Below are 25,783 nucleotides of genomic sequence, written 5' to 3'. Positions count from 1 at the left end.
GACCCTGGGTTACCCATTTCAGAGGGCCTTTCTCCAGCATTTTGTGTCTCTATCTCCCTTGTCTTCTGGTTTCCAACTTCCCAGACTCCAACCCTGAATAACCCTCACTCTGCACTTTCTCTGATTTTAGCCAGTCTTCTGGGCTCTAATCTCAAGTTTTTCCAATCTGTTTTCAAGGTTATCTTCGTTAACCACAAATGTGATTTACTTTTAAAAATAAATTTGAGCTTATTCAGATTTATCCCTTTATAATGCCAATTTCCTTCTAAGTATTCCAAGGTACTTTCTTGAGTGAAAGAGACAGGACTGGAGTTACAACCGATGTGCTAGAAGTTGCAAACAGCTACAGTCTATCTTGCCTGCCCCAAAGCTAATAGTGAATAAATGGAGTGAGCAGCTATATAGTTAATAGCCGTGGCAATCACGAATTATTGTACTTTGAGTTGTGATTTTACTGTTGCTCTGATTTTACAGTATTTTAAAATTTTGCCCATGGGTAAGTTTTTAATTAGTAAGACAGAGAAGGAAAGATGAAGAATCCACGTCTGCTTTGCATGCAAGCAAGAATAATGCCACCAACATGTCTGTTAGAAGAAACAGCAATTGTGATAACTAAATCAAAGGCAGGCAGTAAAGTGTAAGTAAAATTCCCAGCTAACACATTAAAATCGAGAAATTCTATATATTGTTATGTCAACAATAAAATAAGATCATTTTTGGTAATATATCTATAATATACTTTTGCATCTTGGTTATGTTACCTACATAATGGAAGACTGAAAAAAATAACTTTAAAAAATTAAGTTCAACGTGTAAATAAAAGATTAGAAAGATTAATTTTTTTAACGGCTTTATTATTATGTGCCTCTACAAAAGGCTTGAAAAGGTTTATGGTACGTTTCACTATATTTCTCCCTCCTCTCATTTTCTGAGATATTATCTAAATCACAGTATGCCTAGGGAGGAATGGTGAGTACATAGACGTCCACCCGTTATGTGTTGCCAGTGAAGTAAAGAGTTTGAGAACTACTGATGGAGGGCTGGTGATTCTGTGCAAGTCAAGTGCAGGTTTAAGATTTTTTAATTAATTAATTAATTTACTTATTTACCATTTTCTAAATTGAGAGAAAGCAAAAACAATGTATGAGAAAGAAGCTTTGTAAACTACAACATAGAGTCATGTGCTGCATGATGACGTTTCTGTTAATGATGGACCACATATACGACAGTGGTCCCATAAGATTAGTACCATATAGCCCAGGTGTGTAGTAGGCTGTACCATCTAGGTTTGTATAAGTACACTCTATGATGTTCGCACAACGACGAAATTGCCTAACAGATGCATTTCTCAAAATGCATCCCCGTTGTTAGGTGACATATGACTGTACGGAGCAAATTGGTGGTTGTTTTTATGTTAATTATCATAATCCCAATAAAAGGAAATGACTCTACTTGAGCTGGCCATATGAAGCCATATAAACTTAAGAAGTGCTGAGAGCAGCCCGGCCCCACAGGGCCAGACTCTCCTTGCAGACCAGGCGGAGCAGCTCTCCTCCTGCCCCTGGGCATCTGGTATCGGAAGAGAAGTGAAGGTTGTTGACAGCAACAGGTTGGCAACATTGATTACACAACAAGCCTGTCTGAGTTCTGCACCAGGGATTCTGGTGGCTGAGGCTCCCCTCAGGCACTTCCTCTCGGGGGAAGCATCCAAGTGTCCATGGAACCTCTTCCCCAGCTTGTAACCATTTTTTTCCAGTGGAATTTTGGATCTTGATCTACTTTTGGCACATGAGTGCACTAAGATAAATCATTTACCTTCTCTGAGCCTCAATTTCTAATATGTAAATTAATAATGGTGCCTACTTTATGGGGTTCGGATCAAATGAGATAACATATGGAAATGCTTTCGTATTCTAAATTACCGTAGAATTATTAGATATTATTAAAGTAGTGTAGTAGAATCAAATTTCTTGTCAAATTATGATAATTTGTCATCAACCGGAGATTGATGAGGTTGTTTTTTTAATGAAAAAGGAAAAAAAAAATTCATGTCTTGCCTTGGAAGCTGAAGGAAGTCTCTTTACATCAGGAACTGTTCCTTGCGAGTCTAAAATAATTCAGTGTTTGGGAAGTGCTTAATCTGGAGTCCTGTTGATCTAAATTTATTTGAACTTTGGGACTTAATTGAAACCACCCATGCAAGAAACTCCTTAGCACTTGGTGTCCTAATGGGCTGATGTAATGCATTGATAAGTCCCAGGGTTAGACATCATTCAAATTATTATTATTGACATTAATCAATATATATTTTTAATTAATGATAACTATCATGTATTGCATGTCTGCTGAGTGAGTACTTTACAAACATCATCTCATTGCATTTGATCCACACAACAATCCCATGAAACAGGAACTTCCATAACCAGCTCCCTGCTATTTTCGGAAGGAGGAAAATAGTCTTAAGAAAGGTCACGGTCACCACCTGGCAGAGTTGGGGTTAGGGTGCCCGGCAGCCTGGCTCCAAAGCTCTGTCTGCTATATCATGCTGTTTCCCTAAACCTCAGTCCTCAGATGTGTTATTTTTCCCTTGGAAAGTCTAAAAACAGGGAGCTATGTGAGCCCACTCTCATGAAGTGACCTCCTATTGGCTAACCCCAGTGGTATTTTCTCTGGGAAGGAGTCATCCCTCCCTTGTTTACACCCTCTGCCGCCTCCTCTTCCTCCCTCTCCCTCTCTGGGATCCCTTGTCGTGTAACTTGGGCCCCCACCACCTCAACGAAATGGCTTTCACCAGGGTTGACAGTGGTTCCGGACAAACAAGTCCATGGCCTCTGCTCCTGCCTCATCCTTCTTTTTTTGTCTGTGGCATTTAAAACTGCTGACCCTCCTCCCAGGGAGATTCTCCTCCTGTGGTTTTGGTCCTGCTGTATGTTTCAGGCTCTCCTCTGGCCTCTCTGATAATCCCTTCTAGAACTTGACCCTGTTTTCACAGCTTCTCCTCCAGCTGCCATCACATAGACCTCCGTCTGGCCCTCGGTCCTCTCCTGTGCACTCTCCCCCTTCACAAACACATGGAATGACTCTCACTTTTCTAACGATGCCACCCAAATTTCCACCTCCAGTCCCGACCTCTCAGGTTAAGCCCAGACCCTCTTTTCCGTCTGCTCCTCACTTGCTCAACCTTGACCTCACAGGTTCTAATGGAACCCATTAACTTCCTTCCAAACTTGCCCCTCTGCCCGGGCTCATGGTACCCAGCTAGAATCCTCTGCATCTTCAGCTTGTCTTGGACCTACGTCCCATCAGCCACTCGGTTGCCAACTCAGTCCTGTTGTTTCTATCTCCTTACTTCCTCTCACGTCCATCCGTCTCTTTCCCATTCCCATCTCTTACCTAAGCCATTGCCACGTCCACCCCACCTGCAAACTCCCCCCTTCAGTCTACTCTAAGAAAGGTTAAGAGTCATATCATTCTTCTATTCAAAAATCTTTAAGAAATCTACTATGGCCTGTTAAAAAAAAATTCCCGCTCTCAGCATTCTCCGTGCCCATCCCCCAGCTGCCGCTCCTCTTCTCTGTCTCTACTTGTCTAGACCCTACTTGTCCTTCAAGCCGTGTGCAGCTTCCTTCACTGCCATGATGTTTCTCATGATGCCCCCGATGTGAGTCTGCTCTCCCGTCTCTGAAATCCCACAGAGCTGTGGGGCTCTCTCTTGGGGACATGTGGTCCATTCTGCCAACTCCATAATAGTATCAGAAAGGAAGCTCGTTAGGGAAAGGGTTTTTGTCCTGCCCCTTTTTATATTCTAAACATCTGGCATAGGGCTACTTCCTTCCTAGAGGAGTTTCCCTATTAATATAAAATAAAAGTTAGTTGTGTCCTGTAAATAGTCATTACAGTTGTTTAAAGCAGTAAATCAAGATGTGAATCTTTTTCTGACTCCAGAGCCCCATTGTCTTCCGGCCACTCTGCTAACACAGATAGGCATGCCCGTGGGCATTTGCTCCTGTCTTTGAGCGCTCATTCATTTTAGTGTGTGCTGTAGTAATCTCCCCTAACAACCCGAGAGCTCTTGAAATACATGCTCTGATGATATTTGTATCTGTCAAATACCTATCTTACAGTAGATCTAATATTTGTTATGATTAAACAAACCATTTATAAAAAGCTAATGAATCTAGAAGAATATCGAATCACGTTACAAAATAATATTTTGACCATTGAGTTGAGTCTAAATGAATCCAAGACATATGTATTATGTCTTTGGGTTGACACATAGGTGTTAAAACAAAGGAATAAAATACAGATCTGGAAACATTTTGAGTATTGCTGAGACCCTATGTTTGAAAAACAGACCACAAGATCTTGGCTGACGCCTACACATTTTTGGTGTTGCCAGCGTGTGGACATACCACTTGGTTTCCTGTGCTTCCCCATTATTTTTTTCTTGCACATGAAGGGTTGGTAGGGAGCAGAAAAGGTAGCCTACTGAGTTTCCATCTTTTCTTCCCATAGGTAGGGCCATAATCTATTCCAGATGTGAGTGGAGTGCATTCAATAGAAACAGTAGGAACTGAATTTCAAGTGAACAACTTGAAGCTGCTAGTAAAATCCAGAGCAAGAGAGATATTACATTGGTGTTTTCTACTTAGCAAAATGAAGTATGGAATCATAGGCTGCTGCTGATATTCCATCATCGACGGGGAATGTACCGCGAGTTGGTTTTTCTCTCAGTGGGGATGCATTTATACCAAGCTGTCTTTCCCATTGGAGGGATAGTTGGTCAGGGCTATCGGTGCAATTTATAGACACAGATAAGGTAAAAATGTGAAGCCTCTGTCTCACCTCCTTCCTGCTTAAAACCCTCCAGTGGCTGTCTACTTGCCTTCAGAATAAATTCCAAGCTTGGCATGGAAAACTGTTATTTGGGCTCCACCTTTTTCTCTGGGGTCATTCCTCACCCTTTCTTCCCTCCTGCACACCGTGCTGCTGCCATGCTGAGTGCTCTGTCTGTTTTTTTGGTGAGGAATATTGGCCCTGAGCTAACGTCTGTGCCCGTCTTCCTCTATTTTGTATGTGGCACGCTGCCACAGCATGGCTTGATGAGCAGTGTGTAGGTCCGAGCCTGGGATCCGAACCAGCGAACCCCGGGTCTCTGAAGCAGAGCACACCAACTTAACCACTACACCACTGGGCCAGCCCCTGAGTGTCCTGTTTTTACAGACTCCTGCTATCTCACATCTAGGCCTTGCTATTCCTTCCTCCTGGAACGGCCTTCTCCACTTATTTTTGCCCTCCATTCTCATTATTCCATTCACTTGCTAATTCCTACTCATCCTTGAAAACTTGAATCTTGTCTCCTCCTGATGCCTTCTTGACTCTTCCTGGCTGGCTGAGGGACCTCCTTTCTGCTCCTACAGATCTTGGATCTCTCTTTAGTATCCTAGCAGTGATCATACTCTGTTGTAATGGTCTGTCTTTCCATCTCCCCTAAAGCCATCAACTTCTTGAAAGCAGGAGCCATCATTTTATTTGGGGGTGCCCAGCGCATGGCAGATTAGCCTGCATGCCATAGGCACTCACACGAGTTATTTGAGTGGACGCATATAGCCTTGTGTTAATATTCGTGGTGCCACACACTGGCCATGACACTTAAAAGGCCGAGACACATAGACGTACGATGGCAGGGCTACCTCTCGGCACAGACCCTTCGGTTTCTCATATTGAGTGAGGGCAGATGCACCTACTGGGTAACCCGTGCTCAGCTGAGCCAGAAGTTCCTAAAAGCTTAGATGCCCTCATCACTCATGAAATAAAATCCCCAAATCCATGCAAGCTGAGAAGTTTGAGACAAAATCCCTGATAGGTAGTGGGGAGAACCAGATAATCGACCAGTAGATAACTGCTATAGGTCAGGTGGCAAGAAGTGCCATCAAGAGACAGACAACAAGGTAAAGGAAAGAAAAGGGCAAGGCGGCAGGGTCAGGTGGGGTGGCTTGGAGAGGATCGCTGATGATGGGGGTGATTGCCACACCTGTAAATTTTGCATACCCAAGGACCTTGCTCAAAGCTGGACGTGATCTTGAAAAAAAAAATTAAAAGGAAATAGACCCCAGAATGGTTGCCAGGAAAGCCTCTAAAGTTTGAGAATTAAATTTGCTCTGACAAACCTTTCTGTGTGCATTGTTATCCAACAAAATGGAGGTGAATCGTTGAGTCTGGTATAGTTCACGTCGGGCCCCACTGTCAGTCCCCGCCCCATTTGCGGCCATCTCCACCTACAAAATGAGCTGGCGGGCTGATGCCGGAAGTAGTGGTACAGTTGGCTTTGCCAGGAATGAATCAGTCCAAAGCTAGCTGCCGAGCACCTACCATGTGCCTGGAGCTGCATGAACATTAGTGACATCTGCTTAGAGCGGAGTAAGTAAGAGGTGCCCATTCTACTCCATCCTGTAGTCCAGTTAAGGAGACCAAATTCTGTCATCTATAAAGAACACTCCATAAACACTAAACGGCAATTTATAATTCAGTGCAAAATTATACCATGTAGATGTTAATTGCTGTGGAACTGAGGCCCTGAAAGCACTCCCTCTGTGCCAGGCACTGTCCTTCACACGCTGGCCTCCTGCACTCTCCACGGTCATCGTCTTCATTTTACAAACTAGGAACCAGAGGTCTGCTTAATTGAGGGTCTCCACAGGGTTGTAAGGAGGCTCAGATGCATGCTCTGGAGAGCTTAGAAGTTGCCTGTTTTCCAGTTGCTCCCTTGGTTTCCCCATCTGTAAAATGAGAAGTAGTACTTCCCATTTCGTGAGGTCACGGTGAAGATCAGAGAGAGATCTCGTGAAAAGCACGTGACTCAGTTGCTAGATGTGGAGCCAGCTAAGACAGTGAAACGTGAACCTGGGTCTCACTCCCCGATTCCTCTGGCTTCTTGGAGGCACACACCCTACACCTGAGCCTGGCATCGCTGAGTGGTACCCTGTGGGTGAGTTTGGAGTGAGTGGGAGAGCTAGCTCTTCTGAGGAAAGAACCTATTGCTTTACTGGTGATTAAAAATAGAGCTTAACCCAGACCCGGGATTTTCTTACACTGCATGGGAATAGGTGAAAAGAAAAGAAAAAAGAGTAAGAAACCCACTGGGTCCTGTTGGTTCAGAGACTCCCAGGGCTGGGAGACAATTTTAGAATAACTCTGTGCTTTGAAGTGTGGCTGCTCGTTCCTGTTCTTGGTCAACCGTCGCCTTTCTCACCTGATTTCCATATCATCACAGAGCTCCACAAGGATCTAAATATATATGCTTACACTCAGATGTGTTCTTTCCTCCTGATTCTCTAAGCTTTTGAGAAATCTCTCCAATTGTTCCCCATCAGGGCTCTCACCACGGTGTTCATAGCAGGCCGTACATCGTGACCCGCTCCTTGAAGTCAGTAGGTATCTTCCCTCCAGTCAGGTCTTGAGGAGGAAGCACCGTGGCCTTACCCATGGCCTGTGAGCTCTAAATACCATCTGAAATTGCTAGCAAGCTCTCTACGGTGGAGGCCAAGGCATTGATATAAAGAGGCTTTTGTGCTCAACGTTTGTCATTGGATTTTCAGTGTGGTAAAGACAGCTATATGATCTAAAGGAACAGCAGGAAATATGACTTCCTCATCACACAATTCAAAAGAGTCACAGGTGAATTATGCATTTGGTATTGTACGAGCTTCTCAAGTAACAATGGCAGATGCCACCCGGAGTTTCCTCCAAAAAACATCAGAAGAAAGGTCCTTCACCACACATTCACTTGTTTCCCTATAAATTCCCAGCCTGTTTCAAGGAGGATTTTTTTTTTTTTCCTGTGAGGAAGATCAGCCCTGAGCTAACATCCATGCCAATCCTCCTCTTTTTGCTGAGGAAGACTGGCCCTGGGCTAACATCCATGCCCATCTTCCTCCACTTTATATGGGACGCTGCCACAGCGTGGCCTGACAAGCAGTGCATCTGTGCGTGCCCGGGATCCGAACCCAGGCCGCCAGCAGCGGAGCGCGCGCACTTAACCGCTTCGCCATGGGGCCGGCCCTCAAGGAGGATTTTTAAGAATACACACTTTGAGTTCCAAATACATTGGGTGCAAAAGGAGTACCTACAATGTTTGCTAATGACTGTGGCAGAAAAAGAAGATGTTTTTTCAGCTGGGACATACAGGAGTCCCAGGTTATGTTCCTATTTCTCCATTGACTGGCTGGGTGACATAAAGCCATCTCTGCACTTCAGAGTTGCCACAAGTCTTTCTGCAAAATGACTAGTCTGTACACTACATATCTGGGATGAGACTGTATTCCTGATGGAGGAAAATTGGTAAAACATTTTATACAGGGAGAATGTAGTGCTAAATATCTGAAATTAATCCATAAATACCTTCTCAAGGATTGCAGAGGGCTCTAGTTCCATAACTTGAGTTAGTTGACCATAGAAAAGTCATGATGCATTTAAATACGTGGTCCCTGTTACACCTGTGCATTTCACAAACATCTGTGCCTACCGAAGGGTGCAAAAGAGGAGAGAGAGAGGGTTGCTTATAGAATCATCTAAAGTGGTTCCCAGATGTCCTGATATCATCTGTTTGAGAGTTCAGACTTACAGCTGATTTAGGATGAAAACCAGAAATTAGGCCTGCGGCTTCTTGGGATGGTCATGGATTATGAATTTCATGCTGTTCAAATTCTCAAATGTTCCAGAAGGCATTCTCCAGGTAATTAAAAAAGACCCAGGCTTGTTTCAGTAAAAGTGGGTCAGTGTTTCAGTGGGAAGGTCCTATTAACCTCAGTGTCCAAAGAGAGAGACATTTGGTTAATTGGATTTTTCTTTTAAATTTGGGTTTTCCACAGCACTTTTTTCCTTTTGAGCTCTTTGGATCCTTGTAACACTTTTATTGAGCACCTGTTTTGGTCCAAGCCCTGAGCTAAGTTCTGGGAGATATGAACTTTAAAAAAGTCACAGATGGATAGATGGATGGATGGATGGATGGATGAGTGGGTGGACAGATGAATATCCTACTTTCAAAGAGATCATAGTCTGGTGGAGGTAAAATAAATTAACCTCAGTGCAACGTGATGAGTACTAATGGGAGAGCCCAGAGAGGGAAGTGAATAAGTATATCTAGAAAGATAAAAGAAGATCTTCATAGTGATTGTAAATTAGAACTGAGCTCAGTTGTGAAAGATGGTAAGAGTTTGCCAGGCTGAAAAGTAGAAGAAAGGCATTGCAAGAATGTGTAAAGATGCAGTGAAAGGAAGTGCACAGAGTGAACGTCAGGAACCTTTCATGTACTGGCTATAAGCGCAGTGTGGGAACAGCGTGGGTGTGGAGTGGGCATAGGTCTGGGAAGATGAGGAGAGCCGGAGCACTGTGGCTCAGAGTTTGGACTTGTTTCTGTAAGAAGGGGTGAGTAACATGATCATATTTGCTTTTAGAAAAGAAAGGAATCTTAGGGGGAGAAGAAACTTGAGAATAGAAAGCTGGGTAGGAAGATTTTGCAGTGGAGGTCCGTGCAGACCACCACCAGGGCCTGAACAGAACAGTGACCGTGGATAGTGAACGGACCACAGATAAGAGCTTTTCAGGAGGTTGAAGCAACAGGGCTGTTCACTCACTGAACATGTTGAATGACAGAGAGAAATGGATCACGGATTTGTTCTGATTTTGTTGACTGGGTGGATGGTGATGCCATTGGAAAAAAAAATACAGGGAAACAAATGGGCTTGTCCCCAAATACAGGATCTAGCGAATGGAAAGTCCAGGAATTCTCTTTTTCTTGGGTCAGACTTGCCTGGATTCCCCAATAATATAGAAAGAACGAGAACATGGAGCGTCATGCAAAATAGGCCTTTGAGAGACTCTTTCAGTGAACTCAAGTGTGATGGGACACTAATGTCAAAAAGAGAAGCTTGCCCATTTTTTTTGCTGTGTTTTTGTCATTTTGAAGACTAATTTTTCTGTTTTGTTTTGTTTTGTTTTTTCTCAACTATTCCCTGATCATATTTCAAGGTTTTGTTTTTACTCATCAGAATGACAGGAAGTTTTCAGTGTGTGTTTCCTTCAAGTTTGGCCTCAACCTTATTTTCAGGATTAGGCGTTTGTTTTTCCATTTGCCTCCATGACAACCAAGCCCTGAATTCCTATATATAGTCATCCAGCGTCCATTGTCCCCCTGGCCATTGTGTCATAATCTTGTGCATCCAGGCCAGAGAACTCTACTGATCATAGGAGACAAGGACGTGCTGGAGTTCTTGGCCTGGAGATTTTCAAGGCATAATCAAAAGAAGGAAATAAAATAACGTGGCTGCCTCTAGAGATTTATGCTCCCCTTTAGACACTATCCAGAAGGAGTTGAAATGTCTTGTGTTCCAAAGCTTAGTTTCTCTTACAGTTATCTTTTGGAATGGCCCATAGAGAGAAAACATTTTCGTGACTCTTCAAAGGAAATACTTGGAAAGTTGCATTGGTGATTTGTAGTTGGTGATGTTCTTCTGGATGCCAAATTCTGCTCCATGTTAATAACATTAAGTGAACAACAGGTATCTTGAGAAAGAGCGTTAAATCAAGTTTCAAAGGAATTCAGATAGAACCTAAGAAATCTTTTCAAATAAGTAGGCCGAATCATCTTGACAGCTCTATGCTACATACTGTTTTCATAATCTGAAACGATTGATAGATAGACAGGACTGGGATTAAGAAAGTTGATACATACATACATACGTAAATAGATACATAGACAGACAGACAGGACTGGAGTTAAGAAAGTTGTCCACAAATTCAATCCAGCAAACATTTTCTTAAGTACTTTTCTTTATGAAAGGACCATGAGTGCCGTGGCTATAAAGCACATATGTACGGTTCCTGTCAATCTAGAAATATAAACTACACAAGGGCCAAGAACCTTGCTGGTGTTTTTTACGGATGTATCCCAAGTGCTTAGCAGTGCCGGGCACATAGAAGGCTCTCAATAAGTATTTTCTGACTTAATATAAAATTGGGGGGGTGGTGAACATATAGATAGAGTAGAAACTCTCTTATTTGATGCAATCAAGACCTAGAGTTTCTCAGTTATATTTGAAAGTTTCTTAATTCAGGGAATCCTTTATAAAATGCCTATGCCTTTAAGCATTTTATTTTCACTTAAAATGTCAATACGTTCATTCACCAGTATGGTGGTGCAGGGTCAAGCTTATGTATTTGAGTTTGGGTGCTTTGATTGGAGTTCTCCATTTTCTCTCTCGCATAAACCACACTCACCCACATTGCATCGTGTGCTACTTCCATTTCTTTTAACTGGAATGATAATTTAGACATTTGTGCAACAGTCTTAGAGCAGAGTCCTTCTAGATTTTTATGTTCTCCTCAGTCTTTTATGGTTGGTCTTGCCAAAACGTAGTTTGACAGTAATTTTTTTTTAGCAACTTGACTTTATCAAGTCTTTTCAAAGCATTCAACATAGCTTTCATAGAAATGGCACCTTTATACCCATATTTCATCATTTTAGATAATATTAATTAAATTGAATAGGCTTAGTAACAAATATAACTGTTACAAAGAAGTTTGGGAGCAAATAAAACCGATTCTTGTTAGCATTAACGCATTCACTGGAAGCACAAGTGGATGGGCCTGTTAGAGAGCAACCCACAACACCAGCTCAGACACAGTTGCCATAGGTCTTCTTTGGTCAAGATGTTTTAAAGTCAGAGGTATTGATCTGGTCAAGTTTGTTGCTGGAGGTTGCTTGAGAATGTGTGAGTGTAATGTGAGGTATAACAAGATCGGGGCGAGAATCACAATGTGTGTGTGTTGGCAAAGCACAGAGACAAGCGGAGTTCTGTCTGGGTTGTTGGGAAAAATCTTCACAGAGTAGGTGACATTTCAGCTGAGTTTTGAAGGATGGGTAGGAATTTTCCAGGCAAAAAGAAGAGGAAGATGGGGCCGGCCCGGTGGCATAGTCGTTAAGTTTGGCACACTCCACTTCAGAGGCCTGGGGTTGGTGCGTTGGGATCCCGAGCATGGACCTACACCACTTGTGAAGCCGTGCTGTGATGATGAACCACATACAAAATAGACGAGGATTGGCACAGATGTTAGCTCAGGGCCAGTCTTCCTCACCATAAAAAAAAAAAAAGAGGAGGAGCTCCAGGTAGCCCTCATCAAGGACTCTCAGTGATGAAATATGTAGAATGTGTATGGAATCAGGAACTAGCTGGAAGGGAGGCTGGAAACATCGCTGGGACCAGAGTGAAGAGCTGTATGTACTGAGCTAAGGAAGAGAGACTTTATCCTTGAGCCCTGAGGCATAATCATATCATAATCATAGAAGTGCTATGTCTGTGTCTATAATCATATGTGATATGTCTATGATGTGCATGCTGGCCCAACTAGAATAGATCTTAGAAGAAGGGAGACCAGATAAGAGGCTGTTCTAGTTGCGTGTATGGGATATGAGGACCTGAGTGAACAATGGGAAGGGAAGGGAGGGGACTGGAGAGGAAAATGATTGAAGGTGAGTCATGACATGTGTCTCTGGACATGGCACCTGGTTAAGTGTGCTGCTACGGGAAACGTCTGACAGTCTGAAGGAGGAAGCTCACAGTCTGAGCTTGAACAACACTAACATTCAAAATGGAAAAGGAGATGGGTGGGCAAAGACAATGTCGGTTTTCAGCATGTTGAGTTTGAGGAGTCAAGAGAGTTGTTCAGCTGAAGATGAAGACTCAGATCATCTCAGAGCTGGCTAGGTTTCCTATTACAGCAGAATTCTCTGTCTCATCCCTGCAGACACCTGGGTCACTGTCACACACACGAGAATACTTACACGATTTGTATCCTTTGTCTACATTTATGAGCAGTTATATAATACGAGTTGCATGCCATCCCAAAAGTTCCCTGGCTGTTAACTGAAGAATGTCTTTAGCTGCTTTCTTGTCATTCTTAGTGTGGCTTTCTCAACTTTTCTATAATTTCTCGACTAGAAATAGTGGACTGTATTTCCCGCACCTTTGGGTCCCACTCCCCCCACTCGCACTTGGGATATTTACAATATTTGTGGTTAAATTATCCATAGGTAATTCTATTCTAATCTACTTCTGGTTCTTTATAGTACCAGCTTTTAGTTGCTAAATTTGCCTGCTTTTCTGAAGAAAATTACAATCCATGCATTCTTTTGAACTTTCTTATTTTAGAACTTAAAGATTTTAAATTCTCACTTATGCAATCTACCCCACCCTCTGATGTACAGATTCTTCTGTTGAGACTCATCTTCTGATCTTCATTTCTTTTCCCTATAAGACTGAAGTCACCTTTTTTTCATCGTGATGAGAATGTAGTTGTTTAATTTCTATTTATGACTGAAGGGGAGGTGTGGTGAATTGAACATTAGGTATCTTCATGTCTAGTGTTGATTTCATTAATTAACACACTAACTAATACTAGTTAACATTTATTAGTGGACACTCAAGCTTCTCTTTACATCCTCCCTCCGTCTCCCTCACTCTCACATTCCGTGGGTCACCAGGTGCTGCTGATTTTGCCTTTTCTCCACTAGCTCTTTATGGATGCCTCTATTAAGACTTTTTTTTGCATGGTATCACAATCAGTTATTTACTTGTTTGTCTGAGACAGTGAGTTGCTTGGGGGCAGGGACCATGTCCTACTGTCCCAGAGCAGGGTCTCCCATTGACTTAGATGCTCACTAAATATTTGCTGAATGAATGGGTGTAATTGAATCATTGTCCCCTGGCCACCTCTAAAATTTGCTTGCCTCAAATTCTTTGTCTTTTATTTTCTCCTGGTACTTGATTCACACTGACCAAAGAGGTTGTCTCCCAAGTCTGCATGAAAATCTAGCTCAGATATAATTAAATGTGGTTGCTAGCACCAAGGTGCTTCTGCTACTATTTCACCTTCGCTCACACCCTCTCTGCGGAGCTGCAGAAAATTGAGAATTGATCCTCCTGTGTAGCTTCCTTTCTGGATCACTCAGTGCATAAGGGGGTGTCCTCTTTGGCTCCCACAATTTACTGCCCAATTGATTCTTACTCTTCCTTGTGTCTTCCTTAATCTTGCAATAGTTCAACTCTCCTGTTCCTGTTCATTTGTTCTCTTTGCCTCTTTTATTCCTTCAATCGATGAGTAGATTTGCTAGGCATGGAGAAGACCTCTATTTTCATAACAGCTCTGCTCTCTCCCCTCATAGATCTGAGTTTCTAGAAGGCACCGCTCATGCCTTGACTTTGAATCCTTAGAGCCAGCACATGGTCTGAACACTAAGAGAGTGTTGACTAAATGTTCATAGAATCAGAATATTCAAGAAAGCTTCATTCTGTCATGTTTATTCTTTCAGAGTTTGCTGGCTTTTCATTTGTCTCTATAAAATCCAATTTCCTGTGATTGTTTCTGCGCCGGCTAATTTCTGGAGAAATTAGAAAAAAAAAAAACAACAGAACTCTCAGACTTACTTACCTGGGCTTGGCTGGTATTCCGGGGAGCCAGAATTAGAGCCAGAAGTGTCCCATGTCTCCGGAAACATGACTAGTTAGAGGAGTAGGCGGTCTCGTCCGGAACTCAGCCCTTTCCCTGGTTTGAAATCCTGAGCTGTCCAAGCGTCACCTAACAGCACCCATCACCCATTTGCATCGTGTGCCTTTCTTTTCCCAGCCAGATCCTGCCTGAGGAATTTTAGAGCATTATTACTTGAGGGCAATTTCTCCAGCATCTCAGTAAAGCCTGCCATTTGGGCAGGCAGATTTCCAGCTCTGGGTATTCGCCATGCTAACCTGTGTGGCTTACTTGTAGAAATGTCTGCTGTGTGGTCCCTTTTTTGTTGTTTTTTATAAAGCATTTTGAATTTTGGTTATTCTTTTTCTTTCCCATGAATCTTACTTTATTATTTTTTTCCCACGTGCTCTGAAATGCTTATTTTAGTGTTTTCTTTTCTATTCAGTTTGATGTTATTTACCATCTGTTCTATCTGTTACCCTTTCTATCTGTTCTAATGTTATCTTCTCAACTATTTCAGCCTTTCTACCACCTTCTCTCTCTCCTCTCTGCTATGTGTTTATGGCTGATGAACACTCAGATGTTCTTTCTCTGTCTTCTGACTTGCTTCACAGGCCTCCAGAGGTCACCACTGGGTACAGATGCCTAATAGGCAAGACTCAGATTTCTGTTCAAATCCTACCTCTGCCTCTTAGTAGCCATGTGACCAACCATTCTCAGCGTCAGCCACCTCATCAGTAAAACTGGGGTGAGAACGTACACTGCACACCACAGTTGTGAGAGTTAATCGCTGGCTGCTCACTAAATTCCAAACCCACGCCTATAGGCGCTGTGACCATCCATGGTAAAATGCCAGTTTTATCCTGATGTTACAAAATTATTTTCTTGATATAGACAACTTATGGAATGGATAGCTACATGTAATTAAATTTATTTTATAACTACAATTGTAAATTATCATTTAATTTCTAAAACTGCACATAAATAAAGTCACAAGTCCGAGAATTAAACTCCTTTCTCAGACTGCATGTCTCAGGGTCGGGTTAGAAAGTGTGGACCAACCTCATCTCTGCTGTTGATTCCACTGTAGATATTCCTGGCCATGCAGGTGATAAAGATGTGACTCGTGTGGCCCATGGTTGGGTACAGAGTCACCACTGGATTCACACTCTTGTGCCTTCCACTGCTGTATTTCCCTGTGACCACACTTTTTTACTTTCCTTAAGCTCGAAATGAAAGAGAATCGTCCTAATGATGATTTTTAACTTATGTGACATGCCCTTCACTACTAACAATCTCTTTGCCTTTCTAACCTGGGCACAAAATGGCCCTCTTCCTCCTGTTCAGGCTGTGCCTCATGAACTAACTGGAATTTGATGTAGCTTAGCAAGTGGGCTTTTTTAAGATCGGCGGAATCATACACGCTCACGTCTTTGTCACTTTAATGCCCGAAGAGCTAAATTTGTACATTATTCACAAACTCCCAAGTGAGAGAAAAAGTGTCTTGGCACCAGAGAGGAAAGTAAAGCTCTAAGAAGACCCAAAAAGTTGTAACCTGGGCATTATTACAAATGTATCATTAAGTGGTGGGATTTGCTTATTTTTGTAAATAAACCCATCCATCTGATTTTAACCAGGAGAAAAGGAATGTATGACATGGCTCCATACAGCTGTTCCTCTTAAGTTGCCATTTAAGAGGGTGATGAGCCTCGTTTCTTGGAATGCTTTCCCCCACGACTTCTTGCATTTTTATTTCTCCAAGTTTCGTATAACACATAAATACTGGAGTTAAAATTTAGAAGTCCTTCTCTGAGAAGGGTGGAGGAATATGCAGTAGACCCTAGACACAAGAAAAATGTAAGTTAAAGGAGACGCCCTTCCCTTGGAGGGGGTCTGCCTAAGAGATCCGTGCACGTTCGGTTGGGGGTCGGGGGAAGTATGGGGAGACGAATTTACCTGGCTTATCATCTGATTAGGAGCCATGTTATAATTTTGCTATAAATGGATTGAAGCTGTCAGGTGCCTTGTGTCAGAGATGACTACCAGTGTCCATGCTAACCTGTGGGACGCACTGAGATGGTTGCTGTGTCTGGGAGGGAGCTGTGGCTATTGTTGAGAAACGCACTGTTCCTGGAGACATTTGTTTTGGCCTCCGGGTAGATTTGTGGATGGGGGACAGTTCAGGGGCAGTAGGATCTGGCTTTGACCCTGAGGGTCACAGAATTTCTATTCTGCAGAGCTAAGTGCACACCAGGACCAACACTGCCTAGGGGACAGGGGCTTGTCAGGGACACTGGCTTGGCGGTGCTTAACCCACAGCCCAAGTCTGTGTTAACAAGAGAGGCGGAGTGTGTTTTGTGCTTCTTGGTGCGTGTGTTTTAAGCAGAAACCCGCCTTGAGAGCTTAAATAGAACACATCTTGAACAATCCATGAAATGGTAAACAAACCTGCTATTGAAAGAAAGAATGAGAAGTTGACAATTGCATTATTGTGATCCTGAGTGAGTTCATCAGCAAGGGTCGAGGAATAAAGAAAAAGGAGATAAAAAGAATCGGGTGGAATGAATTCAGTTGTGTCATTGCTTTCTCTGTTTGTCTTTGGTTTACACCTGGTAATGAACCCATGGAGGCTCCGAGATATTGTTCAAGTTTCCTTTTGTTTTATTCTTGTGTGTGGCAGGTTGGTTTACAATTTCCAACGGGGTTTTTCTCAATCTTGAGGAATACGAATTGAGGAGAGGGAGGAGGAGAGCAAGAAGGGAAGGTATTTTAGTATTTTGAACACAGGAGGTAGCCCCACAATAAGGGAAGCTGCTCTGTTTTTGTTGTTCTTTTCGAAGAGGCCAACGGGATGGATGGTACAAGTTTCATCAAATATGGGTTTTACAGAATTCCTCCATGTCCCGCCTGGGGGAGTCATGCTTTGGAAAATGAAGTGTCCATCAAATCAGGAGGAGGCTGGTACAGTTTCTCTCCCGTTTTCCCCTGCTTTTTGAAAGGCTTCAGAAAAGAGCCCTTTGTTTTCTTTTCAAGGAAAGTTACACTGAAATTCATCTGTGTGGTATTCACGGCTTCATTGTGTCATTCCTAGGCAGCTGTAGGTTACACAGGACAATGTTGTTGAATTCCTAACCTCACCATTCAAAGCAGCGTGTTGGGAAAAGGTTCAAGACCTTTCTTTTACTTTCTCTCCCTTTTTTTTCTTTGCAACTTTTTTTTATTTATTTAAAGAAGAAACTCTGAGATTCTCCCACCTCCCATCTAGATCAGATTTCTCTACCACATGCCATCAGAGCTTCTCAGAGTTGAGATTCGTGCCCATTTCCGACATTTTCCTCCAAATTGCAAACTTTAAAATACCTTTCAGGGAAACTTATTTGGAATTTCATTTTAATGGGATTTATGAATAAATCTCCATCTTAATGCTGACTAAGCTTTAAACATCCATTCCTGGAGAACACTCTTGGATTTTTATATTTTAAAATTTAAATCACTTGACTGTGAAGGCATAAACCATTTTTATATTTGTGAGTGCCATGTGCTTGAGCGTTTCTGTTCAAGACCTTTTTTTTTTTTCTTATTTGGTTGGCTTGAATACTTCTGGGCTGCAGAGGAGGAAATATTGCATTATCTCCTTTGCCTTCTTGTATAGACTCCTGTGTACATTTTGTGGGTTTATTTATCTCACCTACAAGGACGGGTGTTCTGTGGCAGCCTGTTGCCACACTGCAATTTCCTTTAAAAAACAGTTTACTTTCTTCCTTCACTTTGAAGCCTTTAACCTCAGAATTTTATTTTTAAATGCTTTGAGCCCTCAAAGTCAGATTAAAAGAAATGACGCTTCCTCCCTACCTGCCTTTCCCCAGATATGTGTTGTAAATGTAAATGAAGATGGAAGATGGGATCATAGTTATTTCCTTAAAAAAAAAAATACTTAAAACCAACGTCGGGGGTTTTCAAGTGTCAGACCCCCACTGTGTTCTCTGTGTCGGTGTCATTTTCACCCCTTTGTCCACAGACTCTTCCTACTCGGAGCCTCCAGATGTCCAGCAGCAGTTGAACCACTATCAGTCCGCTGCCCTGGCGAGGAACAACAGCCGTGTGAGCCCTGTGCCTCTTTCTGGGGCTGCCGGGAGCGCCGAGCAGAAAACCGAAGCTGTTCTTCACTGCGAATTCTGTGAATTCTCCTCTGGCTACATCCAGAGCATCAGGCGCCATTACAGGGACAAGCATGGTGGGAAGAAGCTCTTCAAGTGTAAAGACTGCTCCTTTTACACAGGCTTTAAGTAAGTGGCATGAAGAACAGCCTTGAAAAACAAGGTGGCTGCGCCTGCTCCGCCCCTCACCACAGTCTTCCCTTACACTCTCCGACCTGGAGTTCAGGGGAGGCCTTGCCCATGGGATGATGCAGGGGTTGGGTTCAGTCTTCACAAAAGGAGGCTAGTTCCAGAAGACTGCTTTGGGGTTTATGGAAGGGATGAGGAGCTATATCAGAGTTTAAATGAGTTTAAAAATCAGAGTGAATGGGAGCCCAAGCAGTGTGAGATCATGGCAAAGGATTCCCCTGACCCAGTGCGTGAAGTAATGAGTGTTTTCCCTTCAGAGAACTATCTCCCCTTTTTTTGTCTTTGAAAAAAAATATATTCTTAAAAGCAAAGTCAAGAGAGAACATCTAGCAGTTGTGACTTCCCTGCTCCCCTTGTAGAAAATTCTTATCGCTTAAGATCATGTTATTGAGGGGCCGGCCCAGTGACGCAAGCGGTTAAGTGCGCGCACTCCGCTGCGGCGGCCCGGGGTTCGCCAGTTCGGATCCTGGGCGCGCACCGACGCACCACTTGGCAAGCCGTGCTGTGGCGGCGTCCCATATAAAGTGGAGGAAGATGGGCATGGATGTTAGCCCAGGGCCAGTCTTCCTCAGCAAAAAGAGGAGGATTGGCAGATGTTAGCTCAGGGCCGATCTTCCTCACAGAAAAAAAAAATGATCATGTTATTGAAAGACACATGGAGAATCAAGACTCCAGCACTGCGATGACTAGACTTGAGCAATCCCAGAGAGCTTGTTCCAATCTAGAAAAGGATAATCCAAAGTCCCCTTTGCTCCTGTGTATGAGAGCATCGGAGAACTCAAAAAGTGGAGTGCTTCCTGTCGTTTAATCTAAACTCCTGTGATTTAATCTCATCCTGTGAGAGACCGTTTAGGTTAGTGGTTACAAGTGTAGAATGTGGAGCCTGGCTATGTGGGTGTGAACCTCAGTTTTGCCACTTACTGGCTGAGTGACTTTGGACAAGTCCCTAAGCCTCTCTGTGTCTCCAGTTCTTTATAAAATAAAGACACTAATAGTACCTCCCCCCTAGGGCTCTGGTGAGGAGTAAACGAACCAATGTATCTAACGCACTTAGTACAGTGCCTGGCACCAAGGAGATACTACTGAGTGTTATAATATCACAGACGGAAAGCTGTTATAATAATACAATACTAGATGCTGTGTTACACATCTAGGGCTGTGATTGGCAGCTCCTCCTGCAGTCAGGACCTGGGCCTTAGGCCATGCCACTACTTCAGTGCACGCCCCACAGAGGGTCTGGCGAAGGTGGGCTTCGTGCCCAAGGCAAAACATGCATTGGAAGAAGAACAAATCTCTTTTCCACCAACATCTGAGTTGCTGGGATTTGATGGAAAATGTGTTATGTCTCTGACTGTTAATTCGGTTCAGTTGTTCTTTAGATAAGTATATATGTGGCCACAGAACTGAGAGACAGTAGAAGGGCCCAGATCACAAGGCCCACTAGCAGGTGTGCGTGTTCCCCAGAGAGAAGCACTTGGGTTAATAAACCCACTGAACTTGTGCATTAAACTCTTGGTTTCACCCATTTTTATGAGACATCGAAGGCTTTGTCAAGCGTGAGGTTTTGAAAAGGATGCAGGGGCAGTAATAGTACCTTCTACCTTTGGGCTGGTGCAGCAGCTCTGAGTTTAGTTTACCTGGTTGTCAACCATCCTGACTCCCTAACTAGCTGTAGGCAGTTGGTAAGTCAACCTAGCTTGAAGATCGTCTCTCTCCTTCCAAGCATGATGAGAAATATCTTCTCATGGGGATTTTATTTTCATGTTTTTATTTTGTTTTTAAAATTTTTAAAAAATTTTTTTGTTGTTGTTGAGGAAGATTGGCCCTGAACATCCTTGCCCATCTTCCTCTATTTTGTATGTGGGATGCCACCACAGTGTGGCTGATGAGTGGAGTAGGTCCGCGCCTGGGATCCGAACCCGTGAACCTGGGCCACCAAAGCGGAGCACCTGGAACTCTAACCACTCGGCCATGGGGTGGGCCCCTTATTTTCATATTTTTAATAGGCAATTTCTAATTTTTAAGAATGAAGTGTTTGGGGAATCCCATTTCTTTTCAAACTAAGCCCGGAACCCAGCCAAGTGGCAAAATTTCCGAAAAGAAGTTACCACCGTTGGGCCGGCCCCGTGGCTTAGCAGTTAAGTGCGCGCGCTCCACTGCTGGCGGCCCGGGTTCCATCCCGGGCGCACACCGACACACCGCTTCTCCGGCCATGCTGAGGCCGCGTCCCACATACAGCAACTAGAAGGATGTGCAGCTATGACATACAACTATCTACTGGGGCTTTGGGGGAAAAAAAATAAATAAATAAAAATAAAAAAAATAAAAAGAAGAAGTTACGACCGCAGGGCAGTGTTCAGTTATTGGACGAGTGACCTAGCAACCTGTGGTCAGCAAACATGATTAAGGACTATGGTTTGGGCCCCGCGGGCAGGGTGTCGCCCCCGGAAGCTCTGCAGTGGGGCTGCCGGCGGGGGATGTGTGAGTGGAGTCATCCCTTGTCCCCCTCACCGCCTCTCTCCCCCACCTCCCCCAGATCTGCGTTCACGATGCACGTGGAAGCGGGGCATTCAGCGGTTCCCGAGGAGGGCCCCAAGGACCTCCGCTGCCCTCTCTGCCTCTACCACACCAAATACAAACGCAACATGATTGACCACATCGTGCTGCACCGAGGTAACCTTCCTCGCTCGGCTTTCTGGGAGAGCAGGGGGGTGGCACAGGTGGCATCACAGGGACGTCCTCTCAAGGTGGCAGTGGTACCTTTGCCCTGGTCTCTTGTTCCTCACCTTATCTCCAGGCAGGAAATCACAGTGACAGCCCCAGGGACGGTCAACAGGATAAAAACACCCTCCTGCTCAGAGGACCTCCTCCACCTGGAGGGAGGCAAAGGTGGTGGATTCTGCGGCCAGCGCCTCTTCAGGGCTTCCCAGCGTGAGGGGGTTTTCTATTCCGAATCCTCTGCTCTCACATCTGGCTAAGGAAGGAGTGAATGAGAAGCAGAAGGGGTGGGTAAAGCCTCATTGTAAAAGGTGAAGAGCTGTATGGTTGTAAGCTGTTCTTTGGAGGAAGACCAACATGATAATTTCCAACGCAGGATGTAGAATTTCCCTTGAAATGTATGGAGAGAAAATTCTTAAAAATAAAACTGGCCTGATAGATATTAGAAAACCCTGGATTTACATTCTGTTTTTAAGGCCTCCTGTGTCTTACCTCTCATCTGTAAAACAGAAATGATGATTATGCCTATGAAATAACATGTAAAGTGTCTAGTGTGTTCCATAATGGATAAATGCTGGGTGTTCCATAAATGTTGGTTCCTGTTGATAAACAGGGACACTGTTTTTAAGTCCTCTTGGGTTTTTCTTTGAGTTGAGTTTACTGTTAGCCAATTAAAACACTGTTAAACAACAGGCTTTCTCTTCAATGGAAGGAGAATTATGTTTATGTAAAAACGACTTTGCCCTCAAAAGATTCAAGCTGGAGGTGGATGGAAAAAGATTACTAGACTACCCACTGCCACTGTCTCCTGCTGTTCCCATCTACTGATCTTTCCATCTCTCCTTCATTCCTCCCCTCCCTCCTTTTCTTCTTCTTTCTTCCTGTCTTTTTTCCTTCGCCTGTAACCTTGGAAAGCATTTCGATATTTGCCACATGTGCCTCAAAAGCAATGAGTGTCTTCTGCTGTCCTGCTGAGATGTCACTCACTCTGAAATGCTGGATATTTTGGGGGCATTTTTAAAGTTTCCAACATTTCCCCAGAGCCACTGCCTTTGGCTAATGCATTTTGAGACATTTCCCCCATATCTGCTGCACGTTCCATAGAAGGCTCAACATTTCTCAGTCTCAGATCTCCCTCCTCCCCGTGGCACTCTAATGAGACATGACACTGTTGCTGGCTAGGACATCCACCTGCAAGCTAGGAGAAGCAGTGTAGCAACATTTAGGCAGGAATTCTTGGCCCGAGTGGTCCCACCTGGTGTTCCGCCTCAGTCACCTGGCTTCTGGTCCCCCGGCCCATGTGTCGCGGTGGCTCTGTGCCCCCTCACAGCTTGGGGAGAGGCCACGAGTCGTGTTGCTGCCGAGCAAACAGAACTGGTGAGACCTCACTTCTGCGGTCGACTCCCCCTCTCTTCCCATATTGCTGCTTGGCGGGATTGGAGCTTTGATGCCTAATGAGCTCAATGACTTTTCTTCCCTGAGCTGAGAATTCAAGAAAGGGGGAGGCAAAGAGAGATGCCCTCGGAGCGCTACCGTTGACGAAGCGCTCCTTACACACACAGTCACTCATCTTCCAGCAGCACTGTGGGGGATAATACCATGACTTATAGTCCTGTTTTACGTATGTGAAACTTGAAGCTGAGAAAAACTACTTTTTCTTTAATTTAGTATAATTATTTGTGGTCATTTCACAGAGGATTTAAGGTATCTTAAAGAGACTTGTGCAGAACTATAGGATTAAAAATAAATGAGGAAATAGGGGCAAATGCAAAAATAAGGAGAAGCCAGTTGAATGTCCACCCGAAAGTATGGAAGAGCTCACCGAGGGTCTGGCTGCTCAGTGTGCACCGTGAGGTGCCGAGCATTTCGTGAGCAGTGGGCTGCAGGCGTGGCTCTGAGATGCCTGCTGACCGTGGCAGAGAAGAAAACAGAATCAGTTGGATTTAGAGTGTTTGTGAGACTTGAGATTTTGTTCAGGAAATTTTCAGGAATCCTAAACACAAAAACCTAAAAGGAATTTCTCCAGTGAGTTCTCCTGAAGGGGACTGTGTAGGATAGAGTGCATATTGTCCCTGCCATAAATACAGTGGTAAGTCCCACAGGGCCCATGGGGGCTGAAGTGGTTTAACCAAAGGCACCCAAGTGTGAGCAGTGAAGCTACGGGTCAACCCCCAGTCCTCTGATCCCAACCCATCCATCATGTTGCCTGTCACTGGTTACTTACAATCTCTTCTGTTTATTGATAGAAATCATTTATATTAAAAGAAGCTTCTGGGTATGTAAATATTGTCCTTATAGGGATCCAAAAGTGCACAATCTAGAATGAACATGAGCATTCAGGATTGGTAGTAATAACGACAGCATTCACAACAACATTAGTTACTATTGCTGAGTGCTTATTTGGTGGCAGGTGCTGTACTAAGTGTTTCCAATATGTCATTTTATGGAATTCTCACAGAACCCTAAGTGGGGGATATTACCATTATCCTTGATAACAAGGAGAAAAACAGATTCGGAAAGACTGAGCATCTTATCTAAGGTCAAATGACTAATAAGTTACTCAGCTGGAATCTGACCCACCGTCCATGCCTTTAACCATCAGGCATCACTGTCTCACCCATAGGAATGTGGTTGGTGTCACCCTGTTGAGCATTCCAGTGGCTGTGGCAGCTGGGTCTGAGGATAGAATTATCTGTGGGGCTGGAGGTCAGAGACGAGGACCACCAAGCCACAGATGGCAGGGTGCTTCAGGACAGCCATGTCTGCCATCTGTGTCCTGACCTGGCTTGGTGTCCATCTCAACTCAAAATGGCAGCTCAGTGGGAAGCTGGTCTTGACAAGTCAGGAGACAAGGTTGGGTGTCTGCCTTGCAATTTCGAGTTGGGGCTGATCTCAAAGTAACAAGAGGTGGCTCTTTCTGCACCTGTGCTCTCCTTGCTCTGTGGATGAATAAACATCTTTGGTCTCTAGAGTCTGCAGTAAGAGATCTTTCGGAGGCCTTAGTTAATTAAAATACTTGGGATGAAAGGCAAGAAAAACAACATCTGCACTGGCCCTGAGACTGAGCTACTGCTTTGCAAGAATAGTTTTCCTTCGCTTTTTGTTTAGACAAATTGATATATCTAAATAGGGAGGGAAGGAAAGAGAATCCACTTCACTCATGGCAAATCTGAGTGGGAAATAATCATGGATTTGTGTTGCTGTGGCAAAAGAGAGCATACTGTTTGGTGGTGCATGCAGCAGACATTCATTATTTGCTTGTTACATGCCACACTATGCTGGGTTCCTTGGGTAAGAGGGGGTGTATAATACCCAGTACCTGCCCTCCTCCAGGACATGAAGGGTATACATGAGTATATATAAGATAGCGAGTGATAAGTATCTAGGAGAGTCACAGTGGCAGATATATTTCTGTTTGGGGTAGAGAAAGGTAGTGGAGGGGGAGTGGCTTTCAAACTGAGCCCTGATAACATTTCAACAGGCAGAGAAGACTGAAGGTGGGGTATATTAGTTTCCTGGGTAGCTTAAAACAGCAAAAATGTATTCTCTCACCGTTTTGGAGCCCAGAAGTCTGAAATCAAGGAGTCAGCAGCTGTGCTCCCTCTGAAGGCTCTAGAGAAGAATACTTCCTTGGCTCTTCCTAGCTTCTGGCTCCCCACGTTCCTTGGCATTCCTTGCCTTGTAGCTGCACCATTTCAACCTCTGCCTCCGTCTGGCCCACAGCCTTCTTCCCTGTGTGTGTCTCGGTGTGCCCTCTCCTCTTCTTATGGGTCATTGGATTTAGGGCCCACGCTAATCCTATATGACCTCACCTTGACCAATTACATCTGCAAAGACCTTAGAACCCAACAAGGTCACATTGTGAGGTTCCAGGTGGACATAAATTTCTGGGGGACACTGTTTGACCCACTACATGGGGTGGGGGGATTTAACAAATGATGCAGGTGAATAGAAGCAAGATGTATTTACAGAGTGGTGTTAGACTGGACTGAGGAGGGCCTGAAGGAAATAGGAGGCAAGGCTGGAAAAGTACGTTCCAGCCAAATTACAGAGGGCTTGGATAGCAACAGAGGAGTTTGAACTTTACTCAGTGGACGGAAGGGAAGCCAGGGCACTGAGGAGACACCTGTGAAGACTAATTTCTCAAAGACTGAAGCAAAGGATTGGTAGACCCATCTCTTTGAGGAACCGTGAAC

The 25,783-nt window shown here is 43.9% G+C and overlaps 1 protein-coding gene across 11 annotated transcripts in view; it reads left to right on the top strand.

Moving 5' to 3' along the window:
* The window catches only part of ZNF462 (zinc finger protein 462), a 137,603-nt gene that overhangs the window by 83,206 nt on the left and 28,614 nt on the right, over positions 1 to 25,783 (top strand). For 10 of the 11 annotated variants that reach the window (XR_015548965.1, XR_015548966.1, XM_087419347.1 and 7 more), the window contains 2 exons: positions 18,542 to 18,809; positions 21,406 to 21,542. Coding sequence is in view for 9 of the 11 variants with exons in the window: in XM_087419347.1 (XP_087275473.1) it covers positions 18,542 to 18,809; positions 21,406 to 21,542 (405 nt within the window). In the remaining 2 variants the exon portion in view is untranslated. Of the gene's footprint in view, positions 1 to 18,541; positions 18,810 to 21,405; positions 21,543 to 21,666; positions 24,559 to 25,783 lie in introns of those variants that run through there. The other variant, XM_087419350.1, reaches the window with a different exon arrangement.

This window comes from Ceratotherium simum, chromosome 29 (genome assembly GCF_057802395.1).
Source record: "Ceratotherium simum simum isolate JZ-2026a chromosome 29, ASM5780239v1, whole genome shotgun sequence".
Lineage (NCBI taxonomy): Eukaryota > Metazoa > Chordata > Mammalia > Perissodactyla > Rhinocerotidae > Ceratotherium > Ceratotherium simum.
The sequence above is the reverse complement of the archived record's forward strand: the minus strand, read 5'-3'. Positions and strand labels throughout refer to the sequence as shown.